Source organism: Larus michahellis, chromosome 5 (assembly GCF_964199755.1).
Source record: "Larus michahellis chromosome 5, bLarMic1.1, whole genome shotgun sequence".
Classification (NCBI taxonomy): Eukaryota; Metazoa; Chordata; class Aves; order Charadriiformes; family Laridae; genus Larus; species Larus michahellis.
Window position 1 is genome coordinate 15,864,078 of NC_133900.1, and position 22,114 is coordinate 15,886,191.

Here is a 22,114-nt window from a genome sequence, read left to right on the forward strand (position 1 = left end):
AAAATAGCTATAGCCAAATGCTTTAACAGGGTATGATGATTTTATATTAATAATAATAAAAGAAGAGCTTTTCTCTGAAACCACATTCGGTTAGCCCTGAACTGATGTTCTTGAGGAGGTTCCCGCTGGAGATAGATTTCTTAAAGAATTTTGTTGAAAGGTTGGTAAATTAGGCAGGATTTCTTTTCCAGTGGACTTAACAAAAATAAAGACACTTTAAGTCAAGAAGAAGCTTTAAACCCTGTTAAATTCCTTTCATTTTATTTCATAAGTAATATCATTTGTACGTATTCGGTTACAAATACATTGTGAATTACAGGGATTTTATTATTCTTTGTTTACGTGTTTTGCTATGTAAGTAGAATTGTCAGTGATGCTCTTTTCATTTTATTGGTGATAACGTAATTTCTCTGAGGATGTTCATGGAAGAATCTTAGTTCCCAACTTCTGTCTTTTGGTCAGTGTTTGCATTCCCTCTGTATAACCTTGACGAAACTCTGTATAAATTCTGTAAAATTTTTTTCTTCATACTCTTCACACTCTTTGCATTTTGCTGATCTTGTGGAATTTGACTGAAAAAGAAAATGCAGTAGTAAAGCAGGATACTGATCTGTTTGTTGTGATAGAAAACTAACCCTTGTTTGTCCTGGGTTTGTGAATAACTCCAATGCAGTCAATGGCTATGCAAAGCATTACTGGAGGCTGCCATGGTACTTATGGTCTGTGCAGCTCCTGGCTTGCCTTCTGAGTAGGATCAGCTTTGAAAGATACACTTCAGTGAGAGATACAAGTGGCTGTCCCTTTGAAAATTAGGATACTTTTCTGTATGTGTCTGAGCATACCAGACTTTAGACACTGAAGTTACAAATTGTTATTTGTAATACACTTACACATTCAAACACCCTGACTTATATATGTGTACACAGTAAAAAGTATTTGCTTTGATGAGAATCCTGAAAGTGTTTTTCTAAAAACCACTAAATTCTGCTTTTTCATTGCTATATATGTAGCTTTTTCATTGTCATACGTACAGGTAACTGGATCCCATTTGCTTTCACCTGTACCATCCCACCTTTTATGTAACAAAAGAGGTATTTCTCCTACTGAAGAAACACTTTTGATTTGCCCTTTTTCCACAGACTGTTGGTGTTACTTACCTTGTTATTTTCTAAGCTTGCATTTCCATTTTTCCATATGTTCAATACATCCTGTGTTTTACTACAATTTTTGATAAGACATTCTTGAAGAATCACTTTTGTCTCTAAGAAAAAGCATCTCATTACAGGTTCTTGGCATTCTTTCTGGAAAAAAAAAAAAAAAAGAAGTTGCAATAGTTTTACAATTAAAAAGGAGTAAGTGACTGTAAGATATAATTTACCATGAAGTGGCTGATTTTTATTTACTGGATATGTCTTCTTTCTATTCAAATACTTTAAATATTGGCAAAGATTGGCTGTGAGAGCTGACAATGTAAAGGCCATCCAGTTTGCTAAGATGAGATGAAATGTAGTGTCTCGGTGAAGAACACAGGAAAATAATTAATTAGGATAGAAATTTGCGAGACAGCTAAACATAGTGGAATTAGATTAGTCTCATTCTTAGTTCTAGCACTTTCATTCAGAGATCTGAATTCTGAATAGGTAGGGGATAAGAAAAAGTAGATATTACCTGTATTTCACAAATTAAAGAAAAAGAAGCAGAGGAATTAATTTCTCCATCAAGTCAACAATAAACCCAAGAATAAGTCTGAAGTTGTCTGACTTGCATATCAGACTGTCCCACTTTTAGAAAATCTTCCTGACATTACCAGGTATTAAATCAGCCATTACAATTGATTGACCTCTTTGGCTCAGTTCTGTTAAGAGAATGTGTGTGTGGCTGTGGACATGCATGTTTTGCGACCTTTTTTCCTGTCATGTACAGGGCTAACTGTACAGACACATGAGGCTCTTGCTTTCTCAAGCTTGCCAGATCCACTGAGCATATCAGCATTGCTGTATTCTGCATGCACGCTGAGTCTGTTCTGCACTGAGGTAGTCAGTCCATCATTTCTAGGAAATCTTTCATTAACTCTTTATGTGCAGGATTCATATATGATCTGTGTTTGGCACAGTCCTTGTGTGAATGTTTATGTTGTCAGGAAAGCAATGTCTCACAAGCAGGCTACTACCACAGCAATGAATCCAGCCAATTCTGACAGGGCTGTACCAAAGGTGACTGCTAAGATTGGGCTATTGGCTGGATTCATTTTCTTGGTCGGATGTATGTGTCCCATGGAGTGCAGACTGAGAATTATGAAAACAGATCATGAAAAAGTCTCTTCAGGAATGAATTTATGGAAACTGCATTTAAGGTGATTATATTTTATGTAGATTTCCTTGATTTTATTAAGAATTATATTGACCAATTAACATAATTCATCCTTTGCAGAATAAATTATAATCTGCAACTATTAGAAATCTAAATCCTTCAGAGTACCTAGGTATTTGCTGCTAAGCTAAGGAATGACAACAGCAGAGAAATGCACAGGTAGATGCTGACAGTTACTCTCCATATTCTGCTTCTCCAGTATTTTATTCCACTAAATAGTGCATGGTGTTAAATAACTACCTTTGTCACTTTGTCAAAGTATTTGTCACTTTTTTCCTCCCTCAAATTACAAACAAATACCAACATTATTTTAGCAGTGTTTGCTTTGATAGGATCATTTTGGATCATCCCTTTAAATTGATTAATTTTTATAGCAGATGATTCAATAAAAATAATTAATATCTGCTTACATAATTTATCATAAGCACTTTAACTAACAGAACTGTTCCTTCCAAGGCAAATTATTTGATTTCTGAAACTTTTCTCAAATTAGACCAAGGCTGCCTTAGAAGAAAGTTGTTAGTAAAGAAATGAAGCCACCATATCAGACCAGTTGTGGTCAAATTTTAAGTTTACTTACATCCTCATCTGTATTTGCAGTATATAAACTGACATCAATATCCTAAAAGAAAACAAGAATTAGAATTATGGACATTAACTAGCAGATTTAGAGATAATAAAGCTAACTCTGCAAGACGTATTAGCTCCAAGTTCAAAGGCCCAATCCATCTGGGCACTGGGGGTCAGCAAGTCAGGGGATCCACCTAGTAGCCTGCAGGATGGGCTTCACTGTGAGCAGGACTCATCAGAATTGAGTCCCACAATACTTTCTCTGAAGGAGTTAACTTCCAAGCCCACTGCCCCTTTTCTTAGGAAAAGGGAGAAAGAAAATGATATTTAGTTCTAGAGTCTGCTGTATTTGGTCAACTCCAATTCCCTTTAACCTTCTATTCCTTTGCTTCCACCCATAAAACAGCATTATACAAACACCATCCCTTTTCCTGCTCCCTGTCACTGACTCTTAGCAGAGTACAGTGCTAAATATTTAATTATGTCTGCTCCTATGATTATATGAAATGCTGACTTTTTTATGAACTTACTTTGGATGTCTTGATCTGCTCCAAATCTTTCAGAACTTCTGCCCACTTGCAATGACCTGCTGCTGTCTTTGGTACACAAGCACTAGAAAAGAAGAAATCCAATGACCATTAGGCTAAACAGTAGGTATACACAACGTTTATGCTGAAAAAAGGTCAGAGATTATTAAGATGCTATAGCTATATTGTTTACATGTATATATATACCTATGGTAAATGTGTGGGGCAAGTATATTTGACAAATCATCAAATCATATAGATACATAAAAACCGTATCTCAGTCACACACCATATAAACAGTCAATTTGTTTTTTAAAAAGGCCAGTTTTATAGAACATAATGTAAGAGAAAGGTTCAACTACTTAATGTAAAATACCTCAATTCTTTTAAAGTATACAAAAAAAATCACAAATTTCAAAGTCTTTTATACTAAAATTTTCCCCCCTGCTGCTATGGAATTTCTACCTTAAGCCCTATAGAAATATTATTTGTCATTTTAGATGTAATTTTTTGTGTACAGGAAAGCTTCCTCCTGCTATGGATAAGATTGGGCTCAAAGTGAACCACTAAAGGGTGGAAGTAAGATTTCCTTCTCCTTGGAAGATTTTTGGAATGTGAATTGCAGTTTTAATGTATCCCCACTTGGATCCTTAATTTGGATGCCTTTCAGTACCGCTGTACTATAAATAATATACAACACTATAGCGAAAGGCAGACCAACTGTTTTCAGAAGTTGGCTTAAAACAAGCAGTTATTAAACATTTGAACATTAACCAAAGGCTCAAAAATGACAAGATTTTTGGGAAAGGAAAAAAAGGTGGGGGTTATAACAAGAATCAGAGGACACTTACCATGTTTTTTCCAGGGGAGAAGAGAGAGAAATGTCAGACCTTGTAAAGACTGAAGGGGCACAAGGAGAAAACAGGTGGGGCATGTAGCCCCTAGAAGCAGGGCCAATTTTCTGAGTCAGGGAACTGGAGTGAGAATGGAAGGAGGCGTGTCATGTACATAATTCAGCATACATATTTAAAAATGCTCACAGGTGGTGTTTTTTCATTACAAAGACATATGGAAATTGATGGAGGTCTTTAAATGCAACAATTCCAACAACTTGCGGGTTGTCTTGGAGATGAGGGCCAAGATGCATTCTTGACCAGATTGAGCCTCGCCAAAGACAGAATAAAGTAAAGGACTGTGGCCTGTGAAGCAATGGGGGACTGCATATTGTGGCAGGAGAGGGTCCACTCTCTAAAGCAACTGCAGGCAAGTAACAGCTGTAATAGGAAAAATAAATAATTCAAATTTACTGTCTAATTAGCATTGCCTTTGTAGTTACCATAGGAAGAAGATGATTAGTCCCATCTCAGTCTTTAAAAGGCAAAAGAAATGGCTGTTCAGAAGAAGATACAGCTGATACTGCAGACAAATACTTTTCAGGTGTGTTTTCTGAAAGACACAACCAAGACAATAGCTTGTCACAATGTGATTTCACAGAATTTTGCCTTAATACTGACTTAATTAACCCGTTTGACAAGACATCCAATCAAAATAAGACTATCTGTTGTGTGTAGATTGAAAGACCAACGGATTCGTAGCTTGCAGAAATATATAATCACTTTACAAAACAGCTGATAGAAAATCAGATGCTGAAGACAGACTGCAAAATTCTGAACTCATCCTGGACTACCTAGTTATTTATCTTTTCCTACTGCAGACTGCAATTTAATGCAGGGACAGTAGTAAACAACTTTTGTTTTGTTTTCCGTCCTGGAGACCTTTCTCCTGGCTACCTTTTGCCACCCAAATTCTGTGAATAACCTATAACATTACCTGCAACATTGTGGTTGCGTATATATGAAACCCTGCATCAAATACATCAAATGTTATAGCTATTGATCTTAAATACAATATTTAGATATAGTACATATTTATACTTCCTTACATAGTGTATGTACATCTAATAGTGAGAAGTGATGCATTTAAGAAGTCTGACAGTGGAATATGGCAACTAGAAATAAGGAGGAGGTGTGAGCTGTGCATTGACCGTCAGCAAACGTTTCACTGTGTGCAGCCTGGGAACCTTGGTTCCAAAGTCACAAGCCCTTTACTTTAAGCTGATACAGTTCCTTCACAGAGCTAGGTTAATTATCGTCCAACTATGCTTTTGATCCAAGGTTTCATTTCTTATCATATGTGCAACAATTTTATATTCACTTACTCAAATGATGTTTCTTTATCAGTGGTTTATTTACATACTAACTTGCAAGTGAATATTTAAAAAATGGTCCAGAGAATGTAATAAATAAGAGCTAGCACTGCACAGTAGTAAAAATACAAAAATGGGTGGTCAATCCATACATTGTCAGGTTTGCAACTTGCTGAAAGCCACCTTATTAAAGTATCCACTGGCAAAGGCAGGAGAGTAATACTTACATGTGTCACAGGGGACTTCTGAAGAGTATTTGTAACAAATATTTGTTATTCTCTTAAATTGAAAATGTTTTAAATACATTGCAATTATTTTGTTTACAAAACCCACAGATACAGCTCAAATAGTGTAATAACCTAATCATTACATAAAATTCCACACTCAATAATGGAAAGCAGTGCCAGACCCTTTTATGACCTGTGTGTGTCCAACACCTATTAAATAAGAAGTATGTAAATGAAGATAAATAATCTAAATTACAGTAAGACCAGAACAAGTAATATCCATCTTCTGAACTATTTCAGTATGGAACATGCCATGTTATTGTTACCCAAAGTATGTCTAAAAACAAGACTCAACCTGTTACTGTTTCCACAACAAATGGAAATTGAAATTACGTGAGTATGAAAATGAAAATATTAAGCATATATAAATATATATTTTCCAAATTTACAAGAATGTAATGGAAAAGAAATATTAACTGCTTGGCTATGGTGAAAAGAGCTAAATCGTTTCGTATGCCAGAATGGCTCTAACCTTTCCGCAGTTACAATTGTTTTATCTGAAATTCATCACAGTGTTGGTTTTGCGGTTTGGGGTTTTTTTGGTTTGGTTTATTTTTTTTGGGGGGGGAGGTTGTTTGGTTGTTTGGTTGGTTTGGGGTTTTTTTGGTGTTTTTTTTAATCTGCATGCTAACTTTTGATTTAATTTGCCAATCCTTAAAAAAAAATCCTATTTTGGGTTTTGGCATTTTTCTTTTAAATTTATTTGAAGTTCAAAAGCAGCCTTATGGGGAAACTAAAAGTACATTTAAAAACATTTAAAATCTGATTTGGTGGATACAGCTGAAGAAAGCATGTTTTAGTCCCATGGTTAAATTTTTAAAAACATGTTTTAACAAAATTATTTAAAATGTATTAGAAATATTTTACAGTGGATAAACACTGTGATCATTTTACAAGCTGGTTTTTATCAAACAAGATGAGGTGGCTACAAATGAAAATACAGAAGACTTATGTTTGGTCCATAAGCACTTACCAGCTGTGTGTTTCATAATTATTATTATGGAGCCTTAAAAAGCTGATTTGAGAGGGAGTTCCAGTCCAAATGCATTGTCAAATTTATGCTGTAGAACAAAGTGTTCAAGGTGAGGAAAATAATATATTATAGTACCTAGTGAATAATGGGCCAGGGTTATCATTAGTTTGTCATTTGTTTTCTTTTTTTAATAATTGTTCACTGTGATGACAATAGAACACTGTGTTCTTAATGATTAATGTAGTTACTTTGATCTTTGGTTTTCTTAAATATGGTAGGTAACTTTTTTATTGTAATGAAATAATCATTGCCAATTTAAAATAAAAGCTTAGTTTTTATAAGTAATAGAGAACTTCACTGATTGCAAAATGTATAAAAAATATACTACATGCATACTCTAAAGGGTATTCCATTTGTTTATAAAGAGGTTCTTAATGTCCAGTAGATCACCTAACACATTCCTTTCAACAATTCAGGGCCGTTTTCTACTTGAATGTCTTAATTATTTCATCCACTATTCTTTAACAACGTAAGAAATGTTAGCTCACTTACATGCTTTGAAAAATTATTCTTCTGCCTTGAACGCACATTGTTGTAATGTAAAAAATTTCTTTGGCTATTGCCAATTTTTCACTTTTACTCTTTAATCATTAACCAATTGCTCTCTGTATTCATTATGTCTCTGATACTTACCCTTGTTTTATGGAAGCTTGAACTTTGGACAAGGGAGCGGCTCATATTTAAATACATACATATTCTTATCTGTAGCTTGTGTCCTGATAACCTGCAAATCTAGGTTAAGGATTAAAGCCTGTGTTATTCCAAAATGCAACTGTTATGATATACACAATAATCTGTTTGGTAAAGGAATGCTGGTTTTCTATAATGACAGTAAAATCAAGTGCTTTAAGAGCAGTTACCACTGAGTGAAAGCTAAGCCACAGTAGTACTGTTTTTAAAGAAGAAAACATATAAGCAAATGACAAAACTTTTCTTTAACAAGGCAGAAACACTTGCTGATTTTGCTGTTTTGGATGTCACAGAAACTATAATCTAACCATAATACATGAGTCAAAAGAAAATATTTGTAGCTCTTTACAATATTTATGCAAAGGAAAGTACTGAAAGCTAAAATCACATGTCTTTGCCTGTATACCATATTTCCAAATGTCTTTATGATTTGCTTATAAATTTGTCAGTGAAACCTCGAGATGTGATATTCACAACTAAGAAAGTTTAGTTCCTTTGCAAGTTGGTGTTATCTACAAAGGTCCTATTTTTATTGCTGACTTTGAACTGTATTTTTATTCTTAGAGAATGTAGGTCCTGAACCTACAAGTCCTTGGCCACCACTTGTTTATGTGTGTGTACAATTTCAATACGGTTCCTCAGTCTAAAACGGCGCTTTCCTTCATTAGGATGTCTCTTTAATAAGTAAGTAGGCAGCAGTCCGCTCTCAGCCTCCATTTTGCTAGACTATTGTACTAGATCTGGTTGGGATGGAGTTCTGCATAGTAGCTGGTATGATGCTATGTTTTAGATTTGTGGCCAAAACAGTGTTGATAACTGACCAATGTTTTAGCTATTGCTGAACAGTGCTTGCAAAGCCTTCTCTTTTTCTCTTCCCTGACACCCTCAGGGAGTGGGCTGGGGGTGCACAAGAGTTTGAGACGCGACATGGCCAGGACAGCTGACCCAAACTGAGCAAAGAGATACATCAACACCGTGTAACATCGTACTTAGCATTAAAAGAAGGGGGGAAGTTTTTCTGAGGTAACCATTGCTCGGAGACTGGCTGGGCATCAGTCTGCTGGGGGGAGGCGGTGAGTGATTGCTTTTGCATTACTTGGGGTTTTTTCCTTTTTTTTCTCTTTACTTATTAAACTGTCTTTATCTCAGTCCTTGAGTTTTCATTTGTTTTACCCCTTCCATTTCTCCCTCCTGTCTGACTGGGGCAGGGAGTGACCAAGTGAGTGGCAGCTAGCTGCCAGTGGGGGTCAACCCACTACAACTATACAATGCAATCTCTTGAATACAGTTGCCTCCTTTTCTGTGATCTTCCTAGCAATCTTCATCTGCTTCATTGTTCTGGAAAACAAGGGACTAGACATATACAACACACTAAGATCTCATGAAGGATTTTAGAAACTGGTGCTAGTATTTTCACCTTACATGGGAAATAGGGAACTGGCTAGTGCCAGTGTTTTTTTTCATGACTGTATCACAGTGGTGCCTCATTCATACTTCAATAATGTGTTCCCCTGCCAGAACTTTATGTCCAATTCTTTCAGAATCCTGGAATGTCTGAAGAATCTTTCACTATTTGCAAAAAGCCTTCTCCTGACAAAAAAAACCCACAAACAACCAAAAAAACCCCAAAGTCTAACTTGCTTAATATTTGTTTACTCTCAGTTTTTCCCTAACTTCTTGACCTCTAGCACACAGCTTTTTTCTTGATCAGCCCTTTTCTCCCGTTGCCTCTGGGCTTTCTGGCTGGTCTCAATTTTGCTGATAGGCATCGCTAGTCCTTCCATTCCTTACTCCTGTAAGCAAATCATCCTCCTCAGACTGTTCTCTCTTGTAATAACCTCTATTCCATTTTTGTTCATCCTTGGCTTCTTGTTTTCCTTCTTTTTTTTGTGTGTATGGTATGTTGCTCTTCTCTAATTGGTGGCCATGGAATGTTTTGGTTTTGCCCATTTCTCATCTTCATTCTGTAGTGCAACAGACTTATTCTTACACATTATTTATCCTATTTTAGTCAGTCTCTATTTCTGCCCTGTTCTACAGATATGTGTCCTCAACGCTTTCTCTTTGACTTCTTGTGAAGTAAAGGGACATAAATCCTCTCTTCTTTTCTCTGTTACTGCTGCAAATTTCCCTCTAAAAGTCGTACCATCACCTCCAACTCTCTCTAGTCCTTGGAAGTTTTATTGAGCAACATCTCAGGCATACAGTGTTTCTTTCAAATACATATTCAAGGACTGTCTACATCATGCATCATTGAGCTCTACACCCATTCATTTGCATGGTTTCTGCAATTCTCCTTCGGTCTCCTTTGCCACAATAATTACAGCCTCCTTTTAGAGAACTTGGCTTCCTCCCCCAACAAAATCTCATCCTGTGGCACTTATTCTGTTGTTCTCTGTTTGTTGGATCCTCTCATTAATTGTTCTGTCCTCTTGTGCTAGGGAAATCCCTTTCAAGGGGACAGAGTGCTGCACAACTAGAGTGCTGCATGTATTTAAGGTTGTGTTTTGTGCATAATATTCAAGCTCCTTCTCTATGCTCAGAAGCATAGAGAGCATTGTTAATGTCAGAATCTGTAAGATTGGGAAGAAAATCAGATGTTTTTCCCATTTGTATCGTAGTCTTCTAGAAAAGAAGCACTTTTTTTTTTTTAAGATTTTTTTTTTTCAGGAGAGAAGCCATGGAGAGTAAAGATTCCAGAAACTAATGGAAGTGACTAGAAAAGGAATGGAGCCCATAAAGAAAGCAATACCTCTGAAATAGACAGAGGTTTCAGTGTTGAGCCCTTAAATAAGTAATTTTGAAATCAAATTTTCATGGATCATGAGTAAGTTTTAGAGGAAAGACCTGTTCTTAATGCCTGGTTATGGAGTAAATGCTGGAAAACATTGCAAGTCAAAGGAGCACATTCGCTGAAGGATCTCTCTGCTCTTTCATTCCTAAATTCCTCTAGACAGTTTAAAGGGAACAACCAAAGAGAGACAAAACAAACAAAACCCTGAATGTGAATTAATTTCAGAATGTATTTATTCTTATGGGATAGAATTCAGAGATAAAAACACATGCAGAGGTAAACACCACATTAATGTACTCTGAGACAATAAGAAACTCTGTAGCAGATGCTACCTATAGGTGCAGCCATCTAAACACACCTTGAGAGTAATTTCATTTGTGTGTCACCAATATCAACAGAAAGTAATATTTTCCTATGAAGGAATCTAGTACCAAGACCTTAAATCCTTTCCCAATTTCTACAGGCTAGTCCCACCTATCAAAGACACATATTTTACAGCTCTGGTAAATTCTGTTCTGAACACCATTTGATGCAGCAAATGTTTAAAAGTTGCTTCTTTGCTATCATGGTGCCCAATCCATTATGATTCCACAGCTGTTTTAGTTCCTCTTCTCCCTTCCTACCCATCTTTGCATAGAAGGCTAGGAAATCAGCCCTCAGGCTCCACCAGGTGTTACCAGCAGCTCTCCTCCTCAAGGTCTGAAGGCAAAGAGCAAGTTTTCTGCATTTCTGTCTAGCTTGTACTTACTGATCCAGAAAGGAAGTCAGTGGAATTACTGAGTGTTAAACCAAATCACATGCTTGAATGCTTGTCTGGATGAGAGCCAAAACATGCCTTAGATTGTTATGTCTTCAAGTCTTTATTTCACAAAGCTAAAGTGCTTTCCTAGAAGTTTTGTATTTAGCTAGTCAGGCAGGCTAAAGCACTTCTGCAGCTGTCATTTTAAAATTGGACATTCTTTAAATATTATTCCTACTTCCCTTTCAGCCCCTTGCCCCTAGAACTAGAGCTTTCCTTGGTTTTATTGTATAGTGGTGACTCTCCTAACTTAGTGTGCCTGTATGTGAATAGTGTTGACCTTCAAAAGAGTATTCTCAGTAACCAGCACGGCAGGAAACTCAGTTTAATAAGTTTTGCATTTATATGTTCTTGGTTTGCTTAAATACTTGTTGATTTGCTTTTGACAGTCATCCAGTAGGACTTCCTTCTCCTATATGCTCTTGCTAACTGGCATTTATGCCAGAAAGTAAAGTTTGCAATGCCTGTTTGAAAATTTTGCCAAAAGGTCACAGAGTCATTGCTATTCCACTCAATACCTTAAACATAAGAATTTGAAATGTAAGAAGTTAAATATCTCCTTTGACCTTTTTTTGCAAAACATGCTTGAGGCCTGGGGCTCATACCATTGCCTTATGAAGATGTGTCTTATACTTGGCTATAGGCCTGAGAGGAAGTTTGTCCTTGGTGCAAAGAAAGATTTCATACCTTTCCAAAGAACCTTACAGTCACAGTAGCAGTGAAAACCAGCAGAAGTGCAGCAGTTATTTCGGGATAAATATTACAAGTTGAATATAAGTATGAATAATATAAATTAAGAGCTTAACTTCTAGTCTGCTTTCACTACTTTGTCAGTCACAGTCTCAGCAAAATGCACACTGCATGACAACAGGCCTCTTCCATTAATAGCTCTGCTCGAAATAGGGGCGCCAGGTCCCGGCTGACATGATTGAGAGACCAGGACATCAAACATGTTGCTTACCCATTTGTTGCTGTCAGTTCAGGATCTCTCTTACAGATTTTTTTCTTTAAGCATCTTTTGCAAGATGGCAAAATCCAGCCAGAAAAGAAAGCTAATACAAGCTTCTTTCTTATTACATCCTTGCGTGTAACGTCAGTCTTTTCAAGGTATCAATCACTTATTAAATTATGAAGCTAATACATGCGTCTTTCTTTGTACTCCTTCCATGTAATGTCAGTCTTCTCAAGGTATCAATCACTTATTAAATTATGAAAGATCAACCCAATGTTGTCCTGATGCAAGCATACACGACAGTAATGCTAGGTTTGCTTAACAAACACTGTGATTGATAAATAGGGAAGCCCCAAGTTTTGGTAGTGGCAAAATTAGTGAGTTAAAGGAATAATTAGTAAAGTAAAGAGGAAGTACACAGCAAAAAACTCATTTGTAGGGCACAGATGGTTAGCTTTGACCATTTATCCCCAAAGAGCCCCCCTTGGGGTGCAATATGCAATAATTAGTGAAAAGGCCTTTCAGGGTATACTCTCCTGGATTACTAAGCAGTTGAATCACAGGAGATTTGAAACGTAATGGACATTAATAAAACACCAGAAAAAAAAGAGGCAAAACTAGTCAGTGATGAAGTTTGTTTAGCAAAATGTGTCCTGATCTATATATGCTATTAAGCACTCTCTGTAAATATTATTTGTGGTATTTTTATGCCATGCCAACAAATATCCAACAGGGAATGAAAATATAATTAGGGAAAAAAATTTTGTGGGTTTAGGGGTAGGATGTTATCATCTAAAACAGAGCCAAACACAGAAACTAAACAGTGAAAAATAGAAAGGATGTCATACTGATGCATAAAAGTTGGAAATCCTGACACCATAAAATACTTATCACAGGAGCAACTGCTGGGCAAATAATATCTCAGACTTAGCAGAATACTCAGCTCTGAGGCTGTGAATAATATCATATGCTAATAGAGGTCTGTAACACATTTGTAACAGATAGAAGACTAAAAATAGCAACTGCAGTTCGCAAAATGGTAAAGTAATGCAGTATTTTCAGAGCTTTTTTTTAAAAGGAAAATTTTAATCTATGACCCTCTCTTACAGTGATACTTTTACTGGAATTTACTGGATCCTGAAGTAAGCGGGTAGGATGTAGTTTGAAATACTCTACTTTTTCTTGTGCTTTTACTCTTCTTTAAAGAGCAGAATGAAATCCTAATGTGTCAATTGCCATAGCTTTACTGAAACCACTGAAGTTATTTCCATTTCCAGAGTGGCTGAGAGTTTGACCAAATGTTAACCTGGGAAAAACAAATTTATTGAACAACTGAGGAAAGCAGCACACAAACTTCCAAAAGAAATATTATAAACAGATCAATAGGCAGAAAAAATTAGTATCAGGATTCAAATAAAGAAGAACAAAACATCGCAACTATAGATTTGTTTCATATTTCTGCATAGGAAAGGCAGACAAATTTGGAAAGGAAATTATTTCTGCTTTATATTACTTTAAATAATTTATAAATAACAGTGCAGTAAGACTTAGAGCAACTGAGCAATCATCCTAAGTTTCTTGCCTTAGGATACAGGAAAATTGATTATTGGAAAAGCTCCAGTGTGTGCTACAGAAACCTCCCCCTTTCATGTAAATTTTGAATGTATTTTTGTGGAACGTAACAAATCATGAGATGGCACTGAACCACTTTTTCTATATGTATGCAAGTGGTGAATGCAATACAGCAGTTGTCATTATTTGAGGTTTCTTCTGTTTGTATGGATGAAGGTTTTTCTTCATTTCTTGGCAGCCAAACACAGAACGTATAGAGGAATGGAAGAGGTTGTGTGTGTGCAAACTAACAAGAGCTGAAACAATACTATATTAAGCTGGTTTCTGTATCGTAGCTATTAAAAAAGAATAAATGGTAGTCATAGCTCTTAACAGCGCAGCGCAGCACAGCACTCATCCAAAAAACTTCAAATATTCTTTCAGACAAGGTAAGATGAATTTACTAGCCAGTACATTAATTTACACAAAAGTGTTTTTAAAAAGATTGAAAAGAGTACTTCACAGGGATGTTAAAAGCAGTTGTATATACAATAATTGGCAATACTACAAAGCACAAATAAATCCCTGGGTGCCTTTATATTATAAAACTAGGTGAAACAACATTATTGAAAAGGAGTAAATTCTTGGATAAAATTGCAGGTCTGCGCTCTGGGATTGCTTACTTCATTGATTTAACATACAAGATGGTAAGCCAAAAGCAACTCACTTTGTTGACAGTAATTAAGTGATAACAAATGTTTCCAATATGCTCATACAAGAAACAAGATAAACTGTAAGAAATGAAATATACATTGTAAGTTTAACCCATGACCACATTGCAAAAAGTCAATCAATTCTATTAAATTAATATATATATGTATTATTTACAGAATTATGATTCATCTTGCTAAGTAAAAGAAACATTTTGGGAGATAATGCAGCCTGCCAGAAAAATTAATACTTCTTACAAATTGGAAAGTGCACATCTTTAGATCAACATCAAACAATAAAATAGAAAAAAAATTAGCCTCATTTTCAAAACGGACTTTTGTCAGCAGCTCCCACTGAAATAAATGCCTGATTCAGCTGTAGGGAACTGGTCTAGTAAACATGCTACATCCATTTTGTGGGAAGGCATAGGAGAATAAGCTAAAGATAATATTTCCCCATAATCTTTTTTTCAAGCAAGCTTCTTTCTCCACTTTTGAATGGTAAAGCTAGAAATTAGTTCTATGTCATTCTAAGCAAGGGCTGATAAAGTGTTTGATTTGCCTCACAAACATAGTCTCTTTTTAAAAAAAAAAATAAATATAAAATTACTGAAGATATTAATAACTGTGTGTCATGCTGTTTGCCTGAACAATAGTCGGTTTGCTGAAGCCAATATAGCCCTGCTGTCTCATATAGGCTTTTTTTTGCTCTCCCACCAGGCCTGCTTACTGCTTGCTTACTGCCAAAGGAAGGTATCTAATTGTCCTGAATGGAAGCACAACACTGCAAACTAATTTACTTTCTTGTCTCTCTTGAACAGCTAACAAAGTTTGGTTCTGGCAGATGTTCACCCCAATACCACGTCAGGTCCACATGGTTGGTAAAGCTAGAATCAGTTTTATAAGTCACCAAAAAGACGACCATTCACATACATCCTGGCACTTTCTGGTCTTTAAGCCGGAATAGGCATCATGCATATTGCACATAGAGACATGTGGCAGAATGCAACTGTAATGAAAGTAATAAGGAAAATTCACATGAATTATCACAGATGAGTCCAAGCGGCCACCTGGCCTCTGAAACTTCCCTGACTAAATGTTTGAAGACCTTAAGACTTAGTTTTATACGGAAGTCTTATTATTGCATTCTCTATGACTCATGTTATTAATAATAAATCTCTGGGCATTTCAGTGTGGGATCTCAAGAGGCCAAGGAACCAGCTGACTGTCCACGTAAACATTCCTCTCTTTTGTTTTTTTTAAAACCTTAACTGATAGCATTGGGTGCCTATTTCCACACGGGAACAAAATCAGAACAAAATGAGGTTGTGTTACACCTATCTCAGGTCAGAATGGGCACACTGGCACACTCTTACTACTTTCAGAGATTACAGCAACTCCCAAACCAAAACCAGGGTTGCCATCATTGCAAACACTTATTCTAAGGATCAAGATGGCACAATAGGCTCTTTCACCAACGTTGCTAGTGTCCTCTCCATAAGATATGCAAGCTGGATAATAAGCGTAGCAGAAAGTATGGTTGAAATGTGTATACTGAAGAATTTTACACTTTCCTTCCCTAAAATCAGGAACTTCTACTTTTCTAACTGAGCTCACTGATTTTTGTTCCAACTGTCTTGAACTTCTGAACTAGTGAACTAGATTCCTCCTCCTGAGAACACACACCTAGAAGTTTTCAACACTTTTGCAATAACAGGTCCAGCACCATTTCATTCCCAGAAAACAAAACTTTCTTCTTTTTTTTTTTTTCAAAATTTTACATCTGTTTGATTTTTCCAACGCAAGCTATCCATTCCTGCCACTCTACAGCACCACTGCTGTATGCCATCTCAGAAAGTCTTTCTTGCAAATTAATTAGGCCAGATTTAATACTATTATTTGTATTGAGCCTGCAAGTTGCTGTGTCTGGTCTTTTCCCACTGGGTTTTCTACCTTTTGCTTTCAGAGCCTGACTGACATTACTGATCTTTGTCTGTATAGGCAGCCAATAACAGTTTTGCATCGGAGTAGCCATGCAGGAGTCATCTTGTTGACAACCTGTTTTATATTAAAGCTTCTTTATATAGCTTCTGGACACTCAAATGCCTGCAGAAAATCCTGTTGTATGAAGTACGTCACACATAACAACTCTTCATTAGCCCCTGCTGGTCTCTAGCTAGTATGGGTACCTTATGGGTAAGTTGTAATAGGCAGATAAGAAAGGGTTTTCTTCCTTGCAGGTTAAAAATTAGGTACCTTGCCCTGATATGAATTACAGAAATACATTGAATTTAGGAATAGCAGAACTGACTGTAAGCAAAAGGCCTCTAGGCCTGATGTCTGCAACTGCAGCCAGTTGTGGATGCCACAGGAAGTGCGTACTGATAGCTCCCTGACATATCTTGTCTCCAGTAAAAGAGAATGCAGATAAAGCTTGTCATTTGGGGCTAGTGTTTTCAAGTTTATAACTCCTCTAGGCTTTTTTCCCTGCTGTTAATAAATATCTGCTTTTTAATGGATTTTTTAGAATTTTATGTAGCAGTTTCTTCTACGTAAATGTTTTTTTCAGCTTACCTTTCCAATTTTGACAGGCAATGTTAAATTCTAAACTTAAAATATGATGGTAATTAATGAGGCCTCTTCATAATGTAATTTTCTAAAGTGTACTGCTTTTACAAACTTGTATAACCTAAGGGAACGTATCTTTCATTTTTTAGGTCAGCTTGAGTTTTCTAAAAGTCACAATGTCACCACTTTGAGTAAAGATACATATTATTTCCAGACATTACAATAGAACAAATGCCAGTATTTACCCTTTTCCTGAAAAAATGTATCTCATTTCTTTGTGGTTTCAATCTATTTATTTTTGTTTCAGTTCACCAGGCACTGTGAGAACATTTTCATCATTTGAAATAGCTATTTCAAAACTGAGCAACCTAGTTGAAAGCGAGAAAACAAACTTTCTTCTTTCTTAGTTGCAAACCATGAATAAAAAAACGCATGGAAGGGCTGTAATTTACTAAGTTTAAATAGCTGGGACAGTGTACCATACTTTCAAGATTACTTCTGGCACCAAAACAGGCACGCAGAGAATTCTTCAGAGCACATGGCAAAGTTGCATCCCATAGACCCAAACTTGTAGTCAGCTGAAGGCATGATAAATACCAGTTTATTCTACCAGTTTAAGTAAGAGTGAATCATTTATACTACTCAAATGCCTTGCATATTTTTTCCAAAGGTGCTTCCCTGTCCTTCAGAAAATCTGAGGCATACTGAGCAAAAAGAATAACCTATTAGTCTGAGAATGCTCCTTTTTTCTTCTACATCAGAAATAGTTTAGCTACTCATATTTAACTCATCCAAGACAAGATTCAAATATTCTTTGAGCATGTTACTTCCATTCCCATTTCTTTGGAATGAAGACTGACAAAATTTGTAAGCAAATTACAAAACAAACTAGCAAGCGAAGAAGTCATAATTCATAATCTTACAGGATAAAAACATTCTCACAGTTAAGAATATGAGTGGATGACTTATGAAATTGCTTAAGAAATATGGCACGTTATGTTTTTTCTCATTAGAATTACTAGGTAGTACATTTAAAGTAAAGGTTTCTTTAATTTGCCAAAACTATTAGTGGTCATGTGAAATAGAGAAAATGACCCTTTCTTTAGAAAATAGTTGAAGTATAAAGAGAGATCGAAATTAAGATCCATGATTTAAATGAAGGTTTTTTTCTTTGCTGATATTTAAGTCAGATCAAAATAGGTATCTTAAATTTCTTTGAGATAAATCAATCTGTACCATAGTTTTGATATGGTATAAGCACTGAGCTGTTAGGAAAAGTACTGACAAAAACCTTCAGACCCTAGGAAGCACAAAGGATCACCAGTAGCCATCTTGTTGGATGACGTTATTGTTGAAAAGTCACTAAGTGTAATACAGAGCTTGAGTTGGCCTTCTCGACATTTATACATCAGTTCACTTTCAATGCTGTACCTTACTCAGAGTGGTAGTCAAATTATTAGTTTCTTGTTAAAAATTTTCACATATGCACAGCACATAAATTTGCATTATTGTCAGGTCATTAATCTTTAGCTGGATGAAAACTACTAGAAAACTACTTTGTCCTCGCTATGACCCATGTATCTTGAAATCACACACAGTTTAAAATGAGACCTGAAATATTCATGTGTCATTTAAATTATGCAAAATAATCTACAGGCATCCATAAAATCTTATGAATCTGAGAGATATTTTCAGTTACATGAGGGCAGGAGATGAGTGGCCGTTTTGTCCTTCAAAAAAAAAGGGAGGGGGCGAAGACAGAAAAAAGAAGGAATTGCTTCAAAAGTAGAACTTGAGAAAAGTTTCACAAAGATTCCCTTGGAAAAAAAAGTCTCATAGATAATTGAACAGTAAATGTATCAGTAGTGTACGTGCACTAGACATTTCTATTGTATCACTATATATTTATAATATGTTCAGGTACTGTTAGATAACCCCTACCAAGATAACAATTGTTAGTAGCATAGGGTTTTTTGAGTACAACGCACAAGTCACGTGTTTTTGAGTATGGAATAACAGAAGAGAGTGGGAAAGCCGGTAAAGCTGCCTGGATTATAGGTGTCCAACTGCTGGAATGCTAGAGAGGAGCCACATTTTGTGTTCTGATCAGCTAGAGAGAATGCAAATGATAACAGCAAGTACCCATAACAGAATTTTCAACTGGGTTTGTGCCCATGGGGAGTTCAGAGCCAGTGCATCATAGCTCTTCACTAGGGTTTCCCTGTATTCTCTCTAGTTGTTATGTCATTTTTATTGCTGGAGAACTGAGACACAATAATGTTGCTTTAATGGCCCCTGGTCACACACAGAATTTGTGCAGATTTCAGAACGTGAACTGAATTCTCCTGAATGCCAGTGTGGATTTTCAGGTGAACAAGCATCCTGCTCCTTAGGAATTACATTAGTTTCTCCTCTGTGCTCACACAGTGAAATTGTTCTTGAGAGACTGGCTATTGAAACACACACTGTGCAGCTAAAATCTCAGTGACACCTAGGCCGGGTTTCACTGTTCAGTGCATTGGTTTATTATGCAGTAATATTAGTCACAGAGTGGAAGAGGCTTCTGGGAGTCCAATTCCTAGTTCCAAGACACAACCAAATGCCAATATCTCTTTTTTTTTTTTTTTTTTGCCTGTTATCTAACACTTCTAGAGAAGATTCTTCAACGTTCTTAGGGAGCTATTTGTCTCATATGACAACTGCATATCACATCTCTTGTAGTAACAGCATGTGGCCTCTTCCTTCTTAAAATGGAAAAGGATATGAAAAAGAAGATAAACTTTCAAGGACATCTAATCATTGCCTGTTGCCAGCATATTCATAAGAACCTCTGAAAAGGGAGCTTCTGGGCAGAATGGGTAAGTAAAAGATACCACCAAATTTGGATTATGCCTGATCTTGCTACTGCCCGAATCAATTGTTTTCTGCTGACAAAACAAGAATTTAGTCCTAATTTATTTGGAACTTTGAGGATTTTTTTGTTAAAGACTGGTAGATAAAACGGCCAAACTCAAACTTTTACAATCCAGACAATGTATTCTTTTCTCCTGCTTCTTTCTTCATCTGCCATTGCCACAGATATCTTCTGTAATCTCCAGGCCTGTTGGTTACTTCCCTTGATGCTCCCAGGTGACAGAGTGAGTAGAATTTGAAGCAGAGGAAAAAACAGAAGCAGACTGGAGCAGAGCAAAAAACGTCTGTTGGGGCTCACTAAATATGAGGAAGATAATGTAGTATTTGCTGATATGAGATATAGGATTTGAGGCCAACAAACAGGCTATCCTGTATGGTAAGATCATCTGTTGACTATTCTAAGGAGGGGTCATAATATTGAAAGCTGAGAAAAAGAGTGATGGGATATCTACAATGGAAAAAAACCTCACTTCATGTTTGAAAGAAGAATGGTAGCTGGGAAGAGGAAGCACCAATTATTTCTAATTAATTAACGATATTAAGCGAAGTGAGAGGCACATTCTGCTGTAAAGCAAATAAAGACAGGAAGAAATTACTTAAGTCTAAAATGCCATAGCATACCTCTCAAATTACGTTGGCAAGTTTATCTGCAAATGAACAGCAGATGAGATGAGAAGTATTGTGGATGATTAATATGATTCAGGATCTTAATTCTGACATATTATTTGGTCATCTCTCCTTTGCAGTAGTATCATGATGCAAAATGAAATTCACATTATTTATTACAAAGAACTTTAAAATCAAACCTCTTTAGTAGCACAGAATTGTATCTTGGAAGGACTAAATCCACCAAAATATGCTGGGAAAGTCTAAGATCAGCCAAAACATGGCACAACCTTTCAGCATTCTGAATAGAAGCAAAAGAGCAGGACAAAGGGGCCATTCTCTAATTATGTGGAACAGGATAATGAGGTGAGAAACATCTCTTTTGTATGAAACAAAATAAGCATAACTGCAGGCTCAAAGCTGCAATCCATTAAATAATACTGTGTTTGTCTGGACATGTTAATAAATATTTTTTTAAAAAAAAGTTAAATCATGCAGTTATCCAGATAGCTTCTGTAGGAAACTGTAAGTCACAGGAGTCATCTCACTACTTTTAGGTAGCTAGCTATTTCTGGGGAACACAACTGGTTAAATAAGCAAAATTTCAAAGCAATTAAGGAAACAAAGGCATACAAAGCATACAAATCAAGGTTATCTTTCTTTGCTGAAAAGTTTGCTTGAAGGTGTGACAAGGAGACATGAAGAAACACCTACTTGGCATTCAGGAGAGCAGGAAAATACTTACCCACATAAGAATGTAGCCAAGACATAAAGGCTGCCAAATCTACTTTTGCAGAGTATCATGAGACATAAATGGTCTGGTGCATTGTGTTATGTAGCAGTAGAACCAATTACTTTCATAGCAGCCTGTGCTTTTTGAGTTTAGTTGGAAATTGCTTGATAGCATAGACAAGAGAACTGACCGATAATATCTGCATGGCGAATCTCTTTTTAATATATATCTGTATTTATTTATTTATAAATAACAGAATTCACTGTTATTTCCATAGCTGTTTAAATCAGTACATGCAAATGGCACCATGAGGTCTTTTCCTCCACTCCCAGCCCCCCGCAGGATATCTGTTAGAAACCACTGAGGGTTTGTGGTTGTAGTCAACCCAACAAAATTCCATGTTCCCTCCAAAGGGACTTCACAAATCACCTGTCTTGAGATGAAGTAAAGTTCTAGAGTATTTAGGGAGGGAGCTTTGTTTTCTTCATAAAAAGAAGTGCTAATACACTTTCACTTGAAGCTGCTTTCATTTGAAAGTAAGTTGCCATGCTGACATTTTCCTCTCTTTCCTCCAGCAAAAAAGCTGTGAATAAACTTTTCCTGGCGCAAATTCATTCAGGAGACCATTATTTCTTGGCTCAGGAAACTACCAGTGAACATTGGGAAAGAATGGTGATTCACAACAAGGCTGTGCCGGATAATGATATGATAGTGAAATGACTATGTGGCATGGAAATTAAGCTTATTATCATAAATATCTGCTTAGAGACAATCTAGAAGTTAAAAGGGTATACTGAGGAAATAG

The 22,114-nt window shown here is 36.3% G+C and overlaps 1 protein-coding gene across 6 annotated transcripts in view; it reads right to left on the reverse strand.

Moving 5' to 3' along the window:
• Positions 1-228: 228 nt before the first annotated feature.
• The window catches only part of IL15 (interleukin 15), a 36,421-nt gene continuing 14,535 nt past the window's right edge, over positions 229-22,114 (reverse strand). For 2 of the 6 annotated variants that reach the window (XM_074588902.1, XM_074588903.1), the window contains 6 exons: positions 7,627-7,725; positions 4,804-4,913; positions 3,471-3,552; positions 2,951-2,992; positions 1,158-1,301; positions 230-572 (listed from right to left, as the gene is read on the reverse strand). In XM_074588902.1, coding sequence (XP_074445003.1) covers positions 459-572; positions 1,158-1,301; positions 2,951-2,992; positions 3,471-3,552; positions 4,804-4,913; positions 7,627-7,725 — 591 coding nt within the window. In that variant the 3' untranslated portion in view covers positions 230-458. Of the gene's footprint in view, positions 573-1,157; positions 1,302-2,950; positions 2,993-3,470; positions 3,553-4,803; positions 4,914-7,626; positions 7,726-22,114 lie in introns of all 6 variants that reach the window. The other 4 variants (XM_074588905.1, XM_074588907.1, XM_074588904.1 and 1 more) reach the window with 2 other exon arrangements.